General features: G+C 43.7%; 1 protein-coding gene across 1 annotated transcript in view; it reads left to right on the top strand.

Annotated features, from left to right (window-relative positions):
• LOC119177381 (uncharacterized) overlaps window positions 1–18,016 on the top strand; it is a 57,240-nt gene that overhangs the window by 35,027 nt on the left and 4,197 nt on the right. Inside the window, exons 2-4 of the mRNA XM_037428867.2 lie at window positions 8,084–8,345; window positions 8,833–8,949; window positions 16,674–16,772. Of these exons, the coding sequence (XP_037284764.1) occupies window positions 8,107–8,345; window positions 8,833–8,949; window positions 16,674–16,772 (455 nt within the window). The 5' untranslated portion in view covers window positions 8,084–8,106. The remainder of the gene's footprint in view (window positions 1–8,083; window positions 8,346–8,832; window positions 8,950–16,673; window positions 16,773–18,016) is intronic.

Below are 18,016 nucleotides of genomic sequence, written 5' to 3'. Positions count from 1 at the left end.
GTGCAAGCTTTGCCGAACACTTTTTATTGTTTCCCTTTTTGAATCAGCAGTAACATACCACTTCACTCATACATTCTGTTCAGTGATCTCATAGCTTGCTTATTCAAAAGTGAACTCTATATTTCTTAACGCATGCAGTTGACGCCGTTATGGCATATCTGAAATGACATATCAATTTTCGTGTTAATTTAATAGATACCCCTAAGTACTCACAGGAGTGAGCACTAATAATATAATTGTTGGGCTTTAACGTCCCAAAACCGCCATATGAATATGAGAAACGCCATAGTGGAAGGCTCCGGAAATTTCGATCACCTGGGGTTCTTTAACGGGCTCCTAAATCTAAGCACGTGGGCCTCAAGCATGTTCGTTTCAATCGAAAATGCGGCCGCCGCGACCGGGATTTGATCCCGCGACCAGCGTGTTAGCAGCCGAGTGCCTTAGCCATTACACCACCGAGGCGGGGCCAGGAGTGAGCACTACACTCAAAGTTATAGAGTAGCATACCGTTTATGCAAACTAAGTTAACATCCCTGCCTTTCATTTCTTTCGTTTTCCTTCCTTTGTTCATAGTTATAAACAGAAACGTTAAAGTCTGAGAGTTATCCAGAGTTACACATAAAGAAAATCGCAGCATACCATGGAGTGAATAATGATGAGTGGGGCGAAGCGTCCGTACGTTCATCCATCCATCCGTCCGTCCGCCTGCCTCTATGTATGTATGTATGTATGTATGTATGTATGTATGTATGTATGTATGTATGTATGTATGTATGTATGTATGTATGTATGTATGTATGTATGTATGTATGTATGTATGTATGTATGTATGTATGTATGTATGTATGTATGTATGTATGTATGTATGTATGTATGTATGTATGTATGTATGTATGTATGTATGTATGTATGTATGTATGTATGTATGTATGTATGTATGTAATTGATTGATTGATTTGTGGGGTTTAACGTCCCAAAACCACCATATGATTATGAGAGACGCCGTAGTGGAGGACTCTGGAAATTTCGACCACCTGGGGTTCTTTAACGTGCGCCCAAATCTGAGCACACGGGCCTACAACATTTCCGCCTCCATCGGAGATGCAGCCGCCGCAGCCGGGATTCGATCCCGCGACCTGCGGGTCAGCACCCGAGTACATTAGCCACTAGACCACCGCGGCGGGGCATGTATGTATGTATGTATGTATGTATGTATGTATGTATGTATGTATGTATGTATGTATGTATGTATGTATGTATGTATGTATGTATGTATGTATGTATGTATGTAGGTATGTGGCTATGCTGTGCTGGCTACGCCAAAGGATGGACCACCCTAGACGATAAGGATCTTCGCCCCTAAAAGGTGTGTATGGATGTTTACGTAATTACGAATGAAAGCGCGAGTTGTCAGTTGCCTACCGTGACAAACTCCCGCTGAAGAAGTGGAGTAATCAGGGTGAACAGTGGAAGTGCCTCAGACAGGCTGGCTGGCCGACGTTTTTATAGGCGGACCTATCTTTCCCAAAGGCCCCATGTCATCCTTGGCGTATTAGTTTTAAGGGGGTTAGTGGTGAAGTCCTGCTGGCGGCGCGTGTCCCTGTTGATAATCGCCGTCTGGAAAGAAAAAAAAAACTATAAAGTAGAGAAGTGCAGTCCTCGCTTCATTTCAAGTTAGATGGTAGTAGTTCGAAGTGTTCTCGGAGGCTGAAGATAAAAGAGAAATGGGGAAAAAAAGGAAAGGCCAACACACGCAAAGTACGAGCGGTGTGCTTCAAAGCGGTGGCTGTTTCACACATGGACGAACGAAAGAGCTTGAAACGTCGAAGCCAGCATACGGTAGTCACGTCCGGTCGCCACAAGGGGTTGCCGACGATAGCGGCATATACCTGTTCGCGAACAATATGAATGAGACGCACACACCAAGAAAGCAGTTACAAACCAAGGGAGAAGCAGGAGTATATATATACTTTTGAATGTCAGGATGTAGAAGGTATGGACACTATATGGGTTCAGAAGAGCACGTGTTTAATGGGGACGTGTTTAATAAGTAAGGCCCTTGACAAAAATTTGCTTTAGTATCCCCGTAGGTGACTCGCTCAGCAGAATTGATTCAAGAATTCGGTGGCATGTTGGCTGAGAAAAAGGGAAATTGAGATTGCAAAAGAAATTAGCAACGATGAGAGAAACACAAAAAGAAAAAGTGAGGTGGGGGTAGGTGGGACTTTAGCGTATAGACGAAGAAATGAAAAAAGAAGAAAAAAAAGCCAAGAGGAAAAAAAGGGGGTAGGAGGGGGGAAGACGAAGAGAACTTTCTGCGTCGGCAATGTCCTTAACGATGCTCTGTAGGAGAGGTTTCAGAAGCGAGGAAAGACCTAACGTGGTTGCTTGGGCGAGTTGGCACGACATGATTCACACAAAAAACAGCGCCAATAACGAGGAACAAGAAAACAAGGAGACTGCGGCACTGGAGGAAAGGGGAAACAAATCAGTGGTTTAAAGGTTCTAGAAAATAAAACTTCGTAGTTGTAAACAGACACATCCATGTTTATAATTCAAATTGAAACAACGAAAGAGAACATCAATAGTACGGTATGTAGGCTAGCAGCGATTCCATGTAGTACCGGTTATGTTTATTTAAGGTTTGAACGTATATTGTCTTTGTAAATTGTGCCTCAATTGTGCTGTGGCTTTCAGTGATTACAAACTTCCACGTGCTACATTGATTCCTGGTGGGTGTAAGGACTTGAATTTGTGTATCAAATATGATTCCATGTATCATCTCTCTCGTTGTGACGTAAAGCTTTGCTTGGTCGAAATTGTGGTCCTGTTGGTTGCAGTGACCAGCTACTGCTTTTGGTAAATTGTGCTTTGTGTCTGCACGGTGACCGTTCAGTCTTACGTATATTGGTTGTCCACTTTCGCCTATATATTGTTTTTACATGTGGCACACTTAAGACGTTATACTAGGTTGTTTGAAGTGCAGCTGAAGCGCGATGTGACCTTGTGATTATAATCAGATGCTGCGCTTTTTATGCTGTTTGCCGGCTTCAAGTGTTTGCAGGTGAAACATCCGGGCTGGCCACAGGGACTAGACATTGTTCCAGTCTTTGCTTTAAGTTTTGCGTGAACAAGCATGTCTTTAAGTTTAGCGTTGCGTCTTAGGTGACCTTAGGTGGTTCGGGTAATATTTTCTTAAGTTTCTGGTTGGTCGTTAGAATTGGGTAGTATTTTGTGACGATGTTGTTTATGTTAGGGAGTGCATTGGAAAACTTTGCATTGAGAAGAGGCATATGTAGTTGGTGTTGTTGCAATTTTAGAGCATGGTTTAAGTGCTTTATTGTGGTCCAGTTCCAGTGTGTCCGTATAAGCTTTGTCATGAAATGTGTTAGGATGGTTTCTGTCTGATAGTGTTCCTTTTAGGGCGGTAAGTCTGTTTACGTAGTCCTCGTTTTCTACGCAGATGTGGCGTAACCTTGTTGCCTCGCTCTTGAAAATGCCCTGTTTACCGTGTCTCGGATTGTGGCTTGTATAATCTAAGTATTGTTGCTTGTCAAATAGTTTTTTTTACACAAAGTGGTTCTTTGTACACCATTTTTAAGATATATGGTCGTGTGTAGAAAGTTGATGCGCTAAGCCGAGATTTCGGAGGTGAACTTTATTGTTGTATGGAATGAGTTTAGGAATGAAGTGAATTTATCTAGATTGTGCTGTCCATGTCCCCATATTATAAATATGTCATTTATGTACCGGAGGTATGTGTGAGGCTTGTTCTCACAGTGAGACAGGAATTCGGTTTCCAGAATTCTCATGAATATATTTGCATAGGTGGGAGCAAATGGGTTGCCCATGCGTGTTCCCTGTATTTGAAGGTAGTAGTTTTCCTCGAATTCAATGCAGTTATGTGACAGTACTAATTCTAGTAGTGTTAAATATACTTCAGTACAATGTTGTTCGCTCTGTTGGGATAAGGTTAGCTCAACTTAAGCTAAACCCTTGGGGATAGGAATGCTCGTATATAAAGCGGTGACATCTAGTGTGACGAGAATGGCGTCTTGTGGTAGAGTACCGTTCCTATTATTTTCTCTATTATTCTCATAAGTGGGGTGTATCTCGCACAAATGACGGTAATGACTTTGAAATTACACCTAGAAAGTGGTTTAGAAATATGAAGAGGGTCTCGGTTAGTGTGTTGTTGTTTGATACTATTGGGCGCCCTGGAATATTGGTACTGTATGATTCTGTCGATGGTATATTGTGAATTTCGGGAAGGAGATAGAACCGCCCTGCTGCTTTGCTGTTTCATTTAAAACTTTGAATTCTGATGGAGTTGTCAGTTCGCCCGCCAAAAGAGATCTAAGCGGGTTGGTAATTGCGAGTGTGTATTGTTCTGTTGTATCGTTGCTTAATTTACGGTAGTGTTCAGGCTTGTTTAGTTGTCTGTAAGCTTCGTGCTTGTACTTCTCTATTGGCCAGATTACTATGCTTCCTCCCTTATCAGCCTCCCTAATTGTAATGTCTTCACGTGTCTTGAGGTTAGAAATAATGCGGCTTTCTGAAGCAGTCAAGTGCTTAGGTTTCCTTGCTGTTTATGTTGATTTATTATTTCCGTAGTAAAAGGTTGAAAATATAAGTCAGGTTCTACTGCTTTTTCTGGTTCAGGGGTCCAGGTAGACTGAGTCCTAAGTGCTGTAGTAACTATTACTGTTCCGTCCCTTTCGGGAAAAAAATTTCTGATGCGCATTCGTCGTGAAAACCCGGTGAGGTCTCTGTAAAGCTCGAATTTGTTTATTGTGTTGTTGGTTGGACAAACGTTTAGGCCTTTACTAAGCACGTCTGTTTACTCTCGACTTAATGACTTTTCAATTTGTATGGTGGTAAGGTTCACTCTGATTATTCCACTACGTGTTTCCATCTGTCAGTTACCATCCTGATTTTCGATTCCCGCTGAAGTAGTTACTTTGTAGCACCACGCAACATCTCTCGTTTCTTTTTTGTCACATTCATTTTTGACAGAAATGTCCTGGGTGAGCAATAAAAAAATAGTGCTAAGCTCACGCTATAGACAAGATGGGGGATCATTAATAAAAATAATCACCGAATAAAGAAAAAAAATGGGAGAACTTTTACTTCGATCGTTGGGAAGCATTTTAGATGAGCAGACTTGAGATGCAAACGTTGAAAAAATAAAGATAGGCAAAAGAATCTTATAATGCTTGAGAGCAGAACCCAAGACATAATAGTAACACATATTGTTGCCATTCAGAAATGTGAAGTACTAAAATGTGCTCGCTATTGGAGAACCCTAGGACGTAAAAATTATTTTATTACATCCAACTGCGGTGGATCTGTCAATCAGATTGTACTTTGGTATGTCAAAATTTTAGTGCCGATTTGTTCATATATTAGACACACCAAGTAATGAATCACGGAGGCGTGATATAGCACAAAGCATCACGAAAGGTCAAACCACTACCATCGTTTCTTTTTTTTTATCTTTTGTGTGTGTGCGTGTGTGTGTATGTGTGCGTGTGCGCGCGTGTGTGCGTGCGTTCGTGCGTAATTTTCTCAGAAATCTATGCGGACGAGACGACATGGAAAAAACGTAATATATCAGCAGTGTGGACTAATGTGTCTTAATAAATCTTCAAGATGACGCTGTGACCTTAATGCTCGGTGCATCAACTCCGATTGAACTCACGACAGAGGATCAAGCAACGCTCGCACGTAAAGACGCATGCCGCGTTAAAAATTGACGTGCCACACTTGGGCAGAATTCCATACCGACTTCTTCACCGAGTGGTTCGCTAATGGAGTCTCTTGGGCTAATTGGCCTTTGATCGTGCTGACCACGGGGGCGGAGAAGTAATGATTGCAGCTTAAGACCTGCAAATGTTTCGGAAACGAATTACAGAGAGCACGGCCAGATAGCAGTTTCTCGAGAAAGCTGTCCATGTTCTGAAGGACGCCGCCTAAAGTACAGTTCCACTGATTTCCTGGAGCGGCTGGCCATCGATGGATCTCTCCATAGGGGAACATGTCAAGGCCCAAAGGAAGCCGAGTCAATCTAATTGTATCCCTGGGCACGGCAGTACTTAAAAACTGCTTTTAGTAAAAAGACGTCACGCTATTATGCGTTTGTCTCCGGCGAGGTAATACATTAAAACACATTGTTAAATATTCCCCAACGTGCAGTTTACTGCCACTCGATATGCTGGAAATGCTGGCGTAAGAACTCAGACACGTAAACATCATTTCAACGCCTTTCTGCCTCTTTTCTTTAGTGATGAAGAATAAGAAGAGTAAAGGCGCGAGGTCGGAAACAAACTTAACGGTGACCGTATACGTGCGATTTCTTTTTATGAGCAAGATGACAAAATCTAAAAATCACTTAGGTGTCATCATGTCACCTGCTTCACTTGCTCACTTTTTCAAATGATACAAACGAGTGCTGCTGCTTACTTGCTTCTGAGGTGTTGTCAAAGTCAAAAATACTCTGAGACAGACAGAATCACAGAGACGAAACATTTCCATTGCGTCTCAAAAGAAGAAACTTGTACCACACAGTTACTGTGTAAAAAGTAGTTGTACTGGTGGTGTTTTTAAGAGTGGAAAGACACTATATTTTGTCTACTCATGAGGGATCACGGTGCAGCATCATTGGAGGAATACAAAGAGAGTGAAAGAAGGAAGTGAAAAGGAAAGACTACCCTTTCAAAAATAAAATAGAAGGAAGGTAGACATACAAAAGAGAGAAGGCAGAAAGATTAACCAGATGCACGTCCGCCTTGTTACCCTGCTCTTGGAAAGAGGGATAAAGGGGAGGAAAGAGATAAAGGAAGCGAGGGAAGAAAGATACACATGGTAGCTTTCGGAGAGTCATACGATCTACGTCGACAAATAAAGAACCTTTAACTTTCTGTTTGGTTGCCCTACACTATTTATTAACTGTTTGGTGCATACGTATTGACTCTTTCACAAATGAGACTGAGCCTAGACATATTGTTAAGAGAATTGTAAACGGTATTTAACACTTTGGTGCTCAGTGTTGCTGTGGAGCCACAACCCCCAGAATATTTTTTTTCCGCAGGCGTAACCTGCTGCATGATATTTGTGGCACCTTCTGCGGAAAGAGGCAAAGACTATTGAGAGTATTGAACCTTAAAAATTCACGTAGAAGTGGGAGCATTCTACTTCTTTCGTGTTTTGTTCGAGCGTCGGAGAAGTGGCAACGAAAGATGTGCGCAAGTGACTTACTAGTGTGGTGAAATGGGATACTTCTGCGAGACCTTGATGCATGCCAAAGTTTTCTGGATGCTGCGCATTGAAACTAAGTTTTGGTCATTAAAGGGTAAACACAGAGGTTTACTTGCAAGGGATGAGACAAATGCGTGCCGGTACAGCGGGTCGTTCTCTTCGAATTTATGTTCTTTTTGTCGCTTCTCTTGTTTTACTTCACTGAACCTACTGTAAAATTATGATTCGCAGTTTTTTACATTAAATTAAGTGACCCAATGTATTGTCAAAGTAGTCTGAAGTATTTGTAAATAATCTTGCCGGTGCAGATACTATTCGCTGGCACGCGAAAATGTAATCTCTTTTGTGAAAACATGACTCTTTCCCCGAAGAACGTCAATTTTTTTGCGCCCTGTTTCGATTTTCTTAATTTTTTATTTACTTGGTTCAAATTCATTAACTGTACTTCCTCCATTCTATGTTTTAGATGTGGATTGGGTATACGTATGGGGTTTTACGGTGTCTTATCGTGCATTTTTCACGCTGTCACATATGTGCTACCGGAGCAAAGAAGTGCCACCTCTGTGCGAGCATGAAAGAAGGCGTTGAAGGTCGTGTGGTTCGTGCTCACCGAATGGGTGAGTGGGTTTATTTACAGAGTGAGGATGAGAATGATCAATCCGAAGTAGAGTCCTCAGGCCACAGAAAACCTCGTCTTTCTCTCCCTCACCACCGGCACATACCACGGCGGCCCGGGTTATATATACCGTAGCAATATATATGCTGTCAAGTCGTGCCATCATGAAAAATGAAATAACCGGGGATGTATGGGTGCCATTCCTTGCAGAACGCACACGTCCATAGACAACAATGGCGGCCCTGGCACGAGCAGGCCTACTGCTGCTGCTGGCCAGCGCGGTGCTCGTGGGCTGCGGCGGCCAGGCCGCTGACGAGAGCAGCGCCCCCGAGCGCCAGCACCGGGGCTTCCAGCAACTGCGCCTCTCGACGGCGCGCGGATTCGGCAAACGTGGCACGCTGCCCGCTATCGCCGCCCTGCTAGGACACCACGTGGCACTGCACAGGCTCCCGGAGCCCCAGCAGCCGCCCGTGTGAGCATGCAGTTTTCACGAATGGGGACGGGAAGCGATTTAGAACCCAGTTGTGGTGCTCGATTTTTCTTAGAGAGCGCAGCTGGGCACCAAGTGCAGCTTCATTGCCCAAGTAGTTTGCTGCAAGGATGGCGCCGAATCTGTAAACTTAGTAACTTCTGTTCTAGGGCCATATAGTTCGCTTGGGTAGGTGCCAGGTATAGTATCGATGGTAAAAGTTACGTCACAAACGTAAATGCTATATACGCAAGTAACTGTTCATTGTGGCTTGGTGAATGCTAGCTGTTGCTGCATTATCGTTTATCGCTGTCCTTTCATCTTTTTCCCCCCATCATGTTCCATTACTGAGGCTGGGATATACAAAAGCTTCCTGGTTGCGCAACTATACTGAATGAATGCAGGCGCAAAAGTTGCAGATGCACTTGATTGAAAAATTACCATTTCTCTGGCTGTGTGCTGTTGACCACTAAGTTTTCCTTGTCTGCAGAATCAAGAAAGGCTTTCGTAACATGAAGATATCGACGGCCAGAGGATTTGGCAAGCGCGCTGACTCTGACACTTCGTTTTTGCTGGAGAATGATGACTTTGACCCCGTGGATTTCAAGTGAGTACAGCCAATTAAACCCCCATTTACACTAATACCTGCAAGAAATTTCTGTAACGCTACCGTTACGAACATAGCCGACAGAAATAACCCTCTGCACAGTACACACTGCCAGATTTTAAACAAATTTGATCCTACTCGGTAACATTGTGTCCATACCTTTCGAAAATTTTTGACTTGTTTTTTTCTTTACCTTACCCTTGGCGTGCTTACCTTCGCACATACCCACTGCTGCTGTTTTGCTGCTGTCTTGATCCGATTTTCCCGCTGCTGATGCCTCACGTACGCACAGAACAGCACTTTCATTTCTAGTATCTAGATAGATGTGCTAGATGTTGGTCTTCTCTTTACAAAATTACCAAGTTTCACGGCAAATATTATATAAACACACTCACTGCGAAAAAAACGAACGTCATCAAGAACACAATTAACCAAAGTTTCTGTGCTTACTTTTAGAATTTGGCGCGCCTTCTTGGATGCTCCGTTGCCAAGTTCACTTAAGCCCCGCACTAGCTCCTGAGTCAGCCCACTCCACTCTGCACGCCACCTTCATGAGCAATTTCCTTCCAATTTGGGTAAATAAAAAAGTAAAAAAACGAAATATAATGCAGGGCTATATTATTTACGTTATGAGAGTCTTCGCACCTTTCCGTCTTGCAGTCAACTATTCACATACCGACAGCTTCGAGTCTCTTAGATAAGTTGGTTGGATCTGAACAGTTCACTACAACATATGTTTTTGGAAAGGTGAAACCTAAAACTTTTACGGGGCGCCAGCAATATAAAACAAGCATCGTTCTAATATTCATATTAACACGCGCACCATGTGATGATGAGGTCAGTAAGAATTGCTCCATTCGTTACTGCACATAACTCAGTCTTTCTTCATAAGCTCCCTGCAATAAACAGGGGCAGGTTGATAGCTGTGATGATAATTAGTATGATAACGAGGATGAAATCGTTGTTGTCGGTACTTTGTTGTAACGGTCAGCGACTAATTCTGCTTTATCTATTCATGTGCTCTTCCACCTGTCTGCCAGAGCCCGGTATTTTTGTTGTCTATCTTTGATCATATCTCTCTTCATACATACTTCTATCTCCACATTGACAGAGCTTTGCCTGGAATGACTCTAGTTATGTCAACTTGCCTCCTGTGTCCTTTTTTCAAAAGCTCTCGTTCTCTTTTGCACCCGTTCGTGGTTTCACGTCGTCACAAGTCATTTTTACTGAAAGGAATGACTCACGAGATATTTTTATCAAGAACTTCCTGTGAAAGAGTTTGTGAGTGGGCACTCAGGGCGCCTTCTACCCTACCCCGTAACTCACGCCTCTGAGCAATAAATATGGAGCTTGTGTATGAACGCAAGGGCGTTGAAATATGTGTGAGTAGATGTGTATACAAACGCGAGCTGGAGTAAGGCTATTGGTAATGCTGAAGTCAAATAGTTACCGCCGTAGGGTAATTGATTGATATGTGGGGTTTACCGTCCCAAAACCAACATATGATTATGAGAGACGCCGTAGTGGAGGGCTCCGGAAATTTTGACCACCTGGGGTTCTTTAACGTGCACCCAAATCTGAGCACACGGGCCTACAACATTTCCGTCTCCATCGGAGATGCAGCCGCCGCAGCCGGGATTCGATCCCGCGACCTGCGGGTCAGCACCCGAGTACCTGAGCCACTAGACCACCGCGGCGGGGCACCACCGTAGGGTAGGAGGAAGAGAAGAACAACAAGAGAGAAAGCAGAGAGGTTAACCAGGCACATGCCCGGTTCGCTACCCTACGTTGGGGAAATGGGAAGTATGAAGATGAGAGAGAGAGGACGGAGAAGAGAAAGAGACAAAAGAAAAAAAAAAGGAGTGTCAGTCAGTGCACATGGGTTGACGCGTATGCAGCGGTGGCTCTACGCAAAAGTTAGAGGTGTTCACATATGCCTGTAGTCCTCAAAAAGCGCAAAACGGCTTTGACTGCCTTTCGAGCCGACGAAAGACGATGACGGTGCTCACTCAGACTGACTGAATAAATATGTTTTACGCTTAGGGATCATTGGGACTCAGATTTAGCTAAATTTTGCTCCCCCGGACTCACAAGACTCAGATTCACAGCTTTATCAGAATCTGAGTGAGTCTGAGTGAACCTATGCGTGCCGTCCTATCCGCCTCATGTGCTGCTGCTTTGAAACGGACAGGTTGTGCCATCCACGGCGAAACTGGCAAAACAGGGAGGGTCTGGTGCGCGGCGCGCCTAATAGAGGTCAGCGGGCGCTCTGCACTGCTAGAGTAACATTATAAGGGACCATATGCAGTTACATTATACACTGCGAACGAGGTCAGAGAGCATCTACGAGTGGAGTTAATGTATATGCTACCTTTAGATATGCTACCTAAAGGTAGCATATACAGAAACTCTATCTACGAGGTTAATACAGTGAATTCTCATGGCGAACTGCTCTGTCAAACGCGCGAAAAAAGCTCTTCTGTGCATTGCTGTGTGGGAGACTGTCACAACGGCTACAGAAACACCGCAGGAAAGCTGCCTGTTTTCCAGGCCGTTCTCCAGGCGGGGCATGTGTAGTACGTGTGACACGACTTTGCATCGCGTAAAGTAATTGAGTCCAGCTGCAATAAACTTTAACTCAGCTTTAATGGCAACCTTACAGAACAGAACATATGCAGAACAACATATGCAGAACAACAGACACAGAAAAACATATGCATGCGTTTCGGTATCGCACTTATCGCCCCATGAAACAATTTTTAGAAGGCACTTGTACCTTCGGATTGAACCACCCTCTCACGAAGCTCGACAGCCAGAATACGTGTACTCATTGCACCTCGAGAATCAGTAAAAAATAGAGCACGCGACTGCTAATACTCATCGTAGCTTGCCAAAGAACTTACTACTCAAGCAGCAATATTCTACCGTCAATGAAATAATTCAGGCGTGCATGCAGTAGTTCAGCTGTTACAACTTTGCACAGATCTCGAACCAAAAAGTACAACGCGCAATGTAAGAATTTAACGACTTCAGCTAAACGTTGGTTCCACGGCAACTTTAAACAGCAGCAGAATGACACGTCACATAAACGAAGAAAAACATACAAGGCATACTTATCTCCCGAAACCACACTGCATAAGTACATCAATTCGTCAGCTACAATGACATACGCGCAACCCAGAGAAACACAGAATGAACGAACACAGTTTCGCAGACAAAGAAACGTACCTAGAAATACAACATTTGTCCATCACTAGTGTTCGAACCAAAATTGACTCAATTCACCCACTTTTGTGCAAAGATCATTCAGAATCTCAGTAAAGCCAAGTCATTACAACGATAGCTCACAAGGCAAACATCACGAAAACACCAATAGCTGTACCACACTCGCATTCATTTCAGTCGTTAGTGTGTCCCTCGAACCCTTACGGAACTACCAGCCTCATTACGCTCTTTAATTGCCTTCTCTACCCGTTATTTTGGGTGTTCATCCACATCCCTAATTAGGCTATATTCAGCAGTCCTGATACACCTAATTTCTTGCATGGATGGTGGTCTGCCAATGTAAAATTTCCAGGTGCATTTTTATTTGGTTTATCCGCATTATGGCCATTACTGCGGTAATGCACACTTTACAGGCAAACTGTGTACCTCAAATTTCTACAAGAAGCAATATTAGTTCTCTCCCACATTTATTATATCCGCTGCTTCTAGAAACGTTGATTCACCTAATTGTTGCCGGTCTTATTACATGTTCGGTGGTCTCACCTTCTACAATTACCAGGTGTGTTTTGATTTCGCTTATCCTGATTATGAGTTTTACTGCGGAGATGCACCCTTTACAGGCAAATTGTGTAATTTGCACTCCTACAAGGAGCAATATTAGTTATCTCCCACATTTCTTATATCGGCTGCCTCTACCAACGTTGATTCACCAAATTCTTGCAGGTCTGTTGACAGGTTAGGTGGTCTCACCTTCTAAAATTCCCACATGCGTTTTGGTTCAGATTATCTGCATTATGAATTTTACTGCAGAGATGCATGCTTTACAGGCAAATTGTGTAGCTTGAACTCCTATGAGAAGCAGTATTAGACCTTTCCCAAATTTCTTATATCGGCTGCCTCTAGAAATGTTGACTCACCAAATTGTTGCAGGTCTTATTACAGGTTTGGTGATCTCATCTTCTACAATTCCCAGGTGTGTTTTGGTTTGGCTTATCCACATTATAAAATTTACAGTGGAGACGCACACTTTACAGGCACATTGTGTAATTTGCACTTTTACAAGAAGCAATAGTTATCTCCCACATTTCTTATATCGGCTGCCTCTAGCAACGTTGATTCACCAAATTGTTGCAGGTCTGTTGACAGGTTAGGTGGTCACACCTTCTAAAATTTCCAGATGCATTTTGGTTCAGATTATCTGCATTATGAGTTTACTGCAGAGATGAATGCTTTACAGGCAAATTGTGCAGCTTGAACTCCTACGAGAAGCAATGTTAGTTCTCTCCCACATTTATTATATCCGCTGCCTCTAGGAACTTTGATTCACCTAATTGTTGCAAGCCTTAATAATACGAAGATGCACGCTTTGCAGGCAAATTATGTGGCTTGAAATTCTTGTTTGTAATGTGTGGTTTACCGTCCCAATATTCCCATGTGATTCCCGGGAATTCCCGGGATTCGAACCCGCGACCTGCGGGTCAGCAGCCGAGTACCTTAGCCACTAGACCACCGCGGCGGGGCTTTCGAGCGTAGCTGATTGTATTGTGTAGTACGTTGTTTGATTGGTGACATATCGTATTAAACTATTGTCGAGTGTGCATATTTGTGTATAGTTTAATCTGCCATATTTGAGAATATAATTTTGTTTTGTTTATCAACTCTCAGCTCTGACTCGTTCTTTGGGCCACAGCTGGCGTCTGCTGGCGCGCCAAATAGGACCACTTCTAAATTGTCCGCGCTTTCATGGTGCAGTTCGGGGGGCCGATACTTCGGCCCTTGGAATTATCCCGGTGATCACCTCCCTAATTAACGGGGCCTGTGCCAATGACAAAATTCTGCTCTAAATAAAATGTTCGAGTTTTTTCTCTGCCTTATAAAACAAAAAGGAATGAAGAAGAGAAGCGCTTCACGAGAAACCAACAAAAGAACGAGTGACTAAAATCAAGCACACATGTCTTTAGGCGAAGTGTGATAAATGGTGTCGCATTAACATCTGGCTCACGAACTCTGCGTGTGTCGTCCACGAGCAACGCTTAAAGTTTATTTGGCTTTAAGGCAGTACTGCACATTAGAGCCAAATTATGAAAAATTGTGTTCTTTAAACTTTAAAGAAACATTCTTATGAAATACCCCAACAATTATACTTCCCATAGACCCACATGCATAAGGAATTGATGGGTACGCCTATTGAATAGGCGTTCACAAATAAGTTTTCGTGCTTTCTTCCTTTCCCACAGTTGTGTGCCTTCGCATTTGTTAGTTGGCGTTTGTGGTGTGTTCACTTATTTTTTAGGGTCCGTGTTTTCACGCCCTGTCTTTTAAAATGAGTAATAATATTGCTGCTTGTTAAGCTAGCCTCGCCGTGGTGGTCTAGTGGCTAATAGACTCGGCTGCTGACCCGCAGTTTGTGGGATTGAATCCTCAATGTGGCCACCCCATTTTTGTGCGAGGCGAATATGCTGTGCACCTGTGTGATTATATTTGAGTGCACGTTAAAGAACCCCAGGTAGTCAAAATTTCCGGAGCCCTCCACTACGGCGTCTCTCATAATCATATGTGGTTTTGGGACGTTAAACCCCACATATCAATCAATCAAAGCTACGCTCGAAACAACGGACACAACCAACAATACGCGCCACAATGCAATCACATGCATCGAACAACCAAAACACTTAAAGACTAAAAAGTTCGAAAACTATTTCAGTCCAAAGTCCTTGGAACAAAGTCTGAATGATACTCCTCCAAGAATCACTCACTCAAAGTCCAGCGCTGTTGTCGGTCCGCTGCCCCCGAAGTTTCTCTTCCAGGAAACCTCGCGTCTTCAATTGGCCGCTATCCAAACACCAAACTTCTTTGCCGGTAACACGTTGGCTTCCCACGCGCAGCTGCTGCAACACGTCTTCGCTCGTTGGCAGTAGACACACTCTTCTGCTTGTAACACAAGCCTTCACCCTTCAGGTGGAAACCCTCTTCAATACCTGCCATGTCACTGAGGACCAAAGCCTTCGCTGACACGGCGGAATGACCCTTCGCACACTTGCGCAAAACCTCCTTCATCTCCTGCCTACGCACACTGGCGTAAACTGTCTTCTCCTGCTTTCCCTTCTCCGCGGCTCGCTTAAATACCTTTTGCGCTAGATCCCGGAAAATTCCAATCGTTTCGTCCGCGCGATGCACAGCCAAGGCTGGGGAAAGAGCGAGACGTTTTGAGGAGCGTCCGCGACAGATGACGCAACTCTACATCACCACGCCCCTTTCCTTCCAGGTCTTTACAGGGCTTGCTTGGCGGCCGATGTGAGGAAGTCGGTCGGCGAAACTATACGCTTCCGAGGGAGAGAGACGGCACGCCCGTGGAGTCTTTGGATGCTTGATATTTCTTCTCTAGCGCTGAACCCCAGGCGCCCCTCTGGCGCCTGGCACTGTCACTGTCGCCAGAACTCGGCGGCGTGCCCCCTTCAGAGCGCTCGTTTGTGAAAATCATTAGCCGAAACCTTCATACTACTGGCCTTAACGATCATGTTGAACCTCTGTTTCACAGTCCATACTGTACTTTTGTACGACCAGCTACATGTCATGTTCGCAAACAGGCGCCTTCTTGAGCCGCTACCTTTCTTGTAAAAGTGAATAAGACGAAATTATTCACATCGAGTTATACACGTGACCGAGAGCACCTCAGGTCGTGTGTAGCCTAGACACTGAATGCCATATTCAACGTATCTGTTTCTGGGCCATATCTAGCGCCCAGGATCCTGCACCTCCCCCCATAAAAAAATCGTGAATTCCCATGTACTTTTCTATTCTCGCTTTCTTGCGAGTGCTGATAACTTTAAGGGATCTGAAACAATTTTTTCACCACGACTATAAAATGCCACCGATCGATAGTCGTGGCTCCTGAGAACATGTGAGTAAAAATTCAGCTGTAAATTGTTCACTCATTTCTTAAGATGATCTCATAAACCCAAATAACCTCACCGTAGACGCAAATTCTTAGGTTATTAGCTAATTTGAGGATCGTGAACTGCATAGTTACGGCAGCCTCCGCGGGATGCTCGTCCAATCGCCCGCGATCACACTGAAAGGAAGCCGCGCACTGAAGAAGTAACTGCTCAAGGTCTTGATGGGCGCTGAAGATTGAACGCACCTTCTGGTTCCTTGTCGAATCCACTCCACCTCTCTCTCTTCACGTATCTGTCAGCGGGCTCACTGGTACGAGAGGAGAGAGGAAGCACTTGGCATGAGCCACAAATTCCCTGTAACTCTGCTCGTGCGTGGTGTATTCTAAAAAGTTTTGCGGTAGTAGATTTGTAAAGCAATAAGCTTTATTTATTTATGCCAGCCAAAAAAAAATGTGGCAGATTCTTTTCAAGGAACGAATAAACACAGAGATGCACAATAAGTTCAATAATTCTGCTTACCAGTGGGTTGTGTGGCTCGTCAAGTGAATGACTGACTCACTGACTGACGAGCTTCTTAAACTGATCACTCATTTTTATGTCCAGGAACAAACGGGATATTCGGAGAATCAGCCTATCCACGGCCAGAGGATTTGGAAAGAGGTTAAGCCCTGCGTCGTCCGACGAATCATATCACAACGCAGGGTAAGCAAAGGCGGATATTTCATATTATACTTTTAATTACGCTAGGATACCTTTTTTATAACACAGACCACAACGTCCTCCCAAAATATTCAGATTATGAAGCAAACTATTTTTCATTATCAGAGCAAAAAATTTTCGCACATGAATGGGGCCACAAGTTCCCCCTATTGCTTCTTTGCTCCGCCTCCACTTTTGTTAAAAATGTAGGGTTTTTCACGTCTTGTCATCTTTATTGACACACACGTGTGCATATAAAAGACGTTTCAGGTAGCTAGCATTGAGTATTTTTAAAACAAACGGGCGCTATGCATCTCGAATTGGTGCAGGACTGCTCGGAATTTTCGCAAAACACGTCATGGTATTTTGTCCAGTCCGCCAAAATGATTAATTAACAAAGATTGGAGAATGAACGTTTTGAATGGTTACTCTAGCGAAAAAAACTTTCGTATAGAAATTGTAGCACTTGCTCAGAAATGTCGGATATTTATTAAATACCCAGGATAAATTTTCACGCAACCGTTTCTTAATGCACACGAATTTAAAAAAATACCATGTGACTACCGAATCACACGTGGTGTTTTAGTGACCTCAGGCGCAAGTTAGAAGAAATATAGAAGGCTGTTTAACCCACAGAAGTTAATTGAACATGCTATCGATGACAGTGGCATGAACGTCAAGAAACGATAGAAAGGTACCGTTTTAGGGGAGAAATCTTCAACGAAAAGGCGGTCACCACGAGCAAATGCCATACGAGACAGTACACATCATTCGATGCCACGTAGGTTATTTTTTTTTTTTGCACCAGTGAAGGAACACGACGAAAAGGGCGAGTGTGACAGCGTGATAGAGGACGGAGATGAAAAGGTTCACTCGAGCGTGGTGGCCGCTTTTTTCTATAGAATTTTTTTCTTCGAATAGTGCACCTATATTGTCGCTTAAGGATATATGCTACAGTCATCGATAGCCTGTTCAATCAACCTATGTGCGCGTAGGAGTCTTCGATGACTCGTTCACGACTTATCAAAGTCAGTCACATTCGTTATGGTAACATTCATCCGCAAAACGTGAAGCATTATTTCAAGCAGGCTGTTCTCAAACAGAGGTGGTCCTCTCATTTCGTTAGAGGCTGCCAGTGGTTCTGGGCATCTTGGTACACATTTAACGGCAAAACTAGGAACGGGAGCAGCAATAAACACCAAAAGAAGAAGTTCACCCTTGTAGATATTTTCTTCTTTCACTGTCTC

This window comes from Rhipicephalus microplus, chromosome X (genome assembly GCF_043290135.1).
Source record: "Rhipicephalus microplus isolate Deutch F79 chromosome X, USDA_Rmic, whole genome shotgun sequence".
Classification (NCBI taxonomy): Eukaryota; Metazoa; Arthropoda; class Arachnida; order Ixodida; family Ixodidae; genus Rhipicephalus; species Rhipicephalus microplus.
Note: the sequence above shows the minus strand (reverse complement) of the source record. Positions and strands in the feature narration are given on the sequence as shown.